At 24.6% G+C, this 1,854-nt stretch overlaps 1 protein-coding gene across 1 annotated transcript in view; it reads right to left on the bottom strand.

Moving 5' to 3' along the window:
- Window positions 1-291: 291 nt before the first annotated feature.
- LOC107439699 (HemK methyltransferase 2) overlaps window positions 292-1,854 on the bottom strand; it is a 15,076-nt gene continuing 13,513 nt past the window's right edge. Inside the window, exon 6 of the mRNA XM_016052377.4 lies at window positions 292-467. Coding sequence (XP_015907863.3) covers window positions 340-467 — 128 coding nt within the window. The 3' untranslated portion in view covers window positions 292-339. The remainder of the gene's footprint in view (window positions 468-1,854) is intronic.

Below are 1,854 nucleotides of genomic sequence, written 5' to 3'. Positions count from 1 at the left end.
TATTCTTTTCTATTTAATGCATTTTTTTGCCTTACTTTTAAATATAAAATAATAATTTTATTTCAACTTATAGTGAACTATCATTACACACATATTTATCAGAAATTAATCTTATGTTTCACGACTCTACTTTTTAAAGTAATATTTTAGAATATATTTTTCTGCTTCTTAGAACATGTTTAGTACTGAACTTGTTATCTCGAAAGCTCTCTATCTCGACAATCTTTAAGCGTCCCTTCAACTCTGAGATATTGAAACAAAATTATAATTGAATAAAAAATCAATCAGCTGTGGGGTTTTATACAACAATATAAATTTATTTATTACAAAAAAATTTATTTATTTAGTATGTAAGGGAGAATTTTTGAATGAAAATCTAAGTGCAAACAAATGTTCAATGCCACATCTTCTTTCAAGAACTTTGGCCATTTTTAAATTATATTTCTTGAGGCAATCTTCAATGTCAGCTAGAAAGAAAGAAAAAGTGTTTAAAAGCATTAATAAACGTGCAATTTAAAGTTATATAAGTTGTTTTATAAATTTATTACATTTCTGTGATATTGATACTTTTTCTAAAATTATTTTGAACAATTTCAATGTTTTGTACAAAAATATAGGTTATAGTAAGTTTCTTTTAACTGTTGCAATATGAAATTTCCTTTTCACCTTCAGAGCGTTGGCGCCAGATTTTTCCAAATTTCAGGATTCAGGCCTCCCTGCATTAAAAAAAACTTTTTTTCCCTTTAAATTATTCAATGGAAAAGTAGTGGGGGCATTTCATTAGAATTCAGAGGGTCAACACATGATAGGTTAAATAAAAGATAAAAATTAAAAAAAAAAAAAAATACAAATGAAGAAATTAACATTTAACTGAAGAATATTTGGGTTTTCCTAAGTTACAAGGAAATGTTTATAGAGAATAAACCCTAGAAAGAAAGAAAAATTCTGCTAGAACTAAATATTCCAACTACCGATTTCACTGCTCTGATTTAAAATTCTGCCGAAGAATCTGAAAACTAACTCTGAAGAACTAATCTGAAAATTTAATCACCTCAAAAAATACGGAAGATATGTAATACATAATTTGATTTAAAACAAAATGAGAGATATTTTATAGAGCAAAAGTTTTTAATATTCTTACCATTTTAAACAGTTGTTTTTAGCTTGCAATATAAAATTCTTTAATTGTAGTTCAATTGTTCTTAAATTGTTTTGATGTAAATCAAAATGCGTGTTAATGAAAGTAAATTGAATAGGCATAATAATAATAAATTTACTTTAGAGACAATGCATAACCATGCAAAACCGATAATCAAGTTTAAGGAAATTTACTTGATTAACTGAATATATATACATACATATATGTAAACCATCTTACAATAATGGATGACACACTTTCACTTTTAGACATTTTTTAAAATTTCTCAAGAAATACTCAAAGACTATTTTGTAACTTTAAAGTTGTTCAGTTTGTGCAATTTCTCATGTTTTGCAATAAGGTTTAAAGCTTTCTGAGGTTCGAGGGGAAACCTCAGAATATAAATTACGAAATTAATCCAAAAATACATTACAAAAGAAACTTAGTATTTTTAAACACCCTATGCCAAAAAATTGAGCAATAAGCTTGTAACTTGTATCGATTGCTTTAATTGTTATTTGTAACAATTGTATAAAATTTTGTAATTGTAGCTTAAATTTTTATAGAGATATGGATGTTTTTATAAAAACTAGTATTTTTGTCTTAAGCTTTTTTGCTATAATTTAAAAAATATTCAATAAAATTAAAAAATTTTTTTGGTACAATTTAAAATTAGATACAAAAATTTTGATTTAAAATTTGAAAAAAAAAAAAAA

Source organism: Parasteatoda tepidariorum, chromosome 8 (genome assembly GCF_043381705.1).
Source record: "Parasteatoda tepidariorum isolate YZ-2023 chromosome 8, CAS_Ptep_4.0, whole genome shotgun sequence".
Lineage (NCBI taxonomy): Eukaryota > Metazoa > Arthropoda > Arachnida > Araneae > Theridiidae > Parasteatoda > Parasteatoda tepidariorum.
This window is presented reverse-complemented; position numbering and strand designations above follow the sequence as displayed.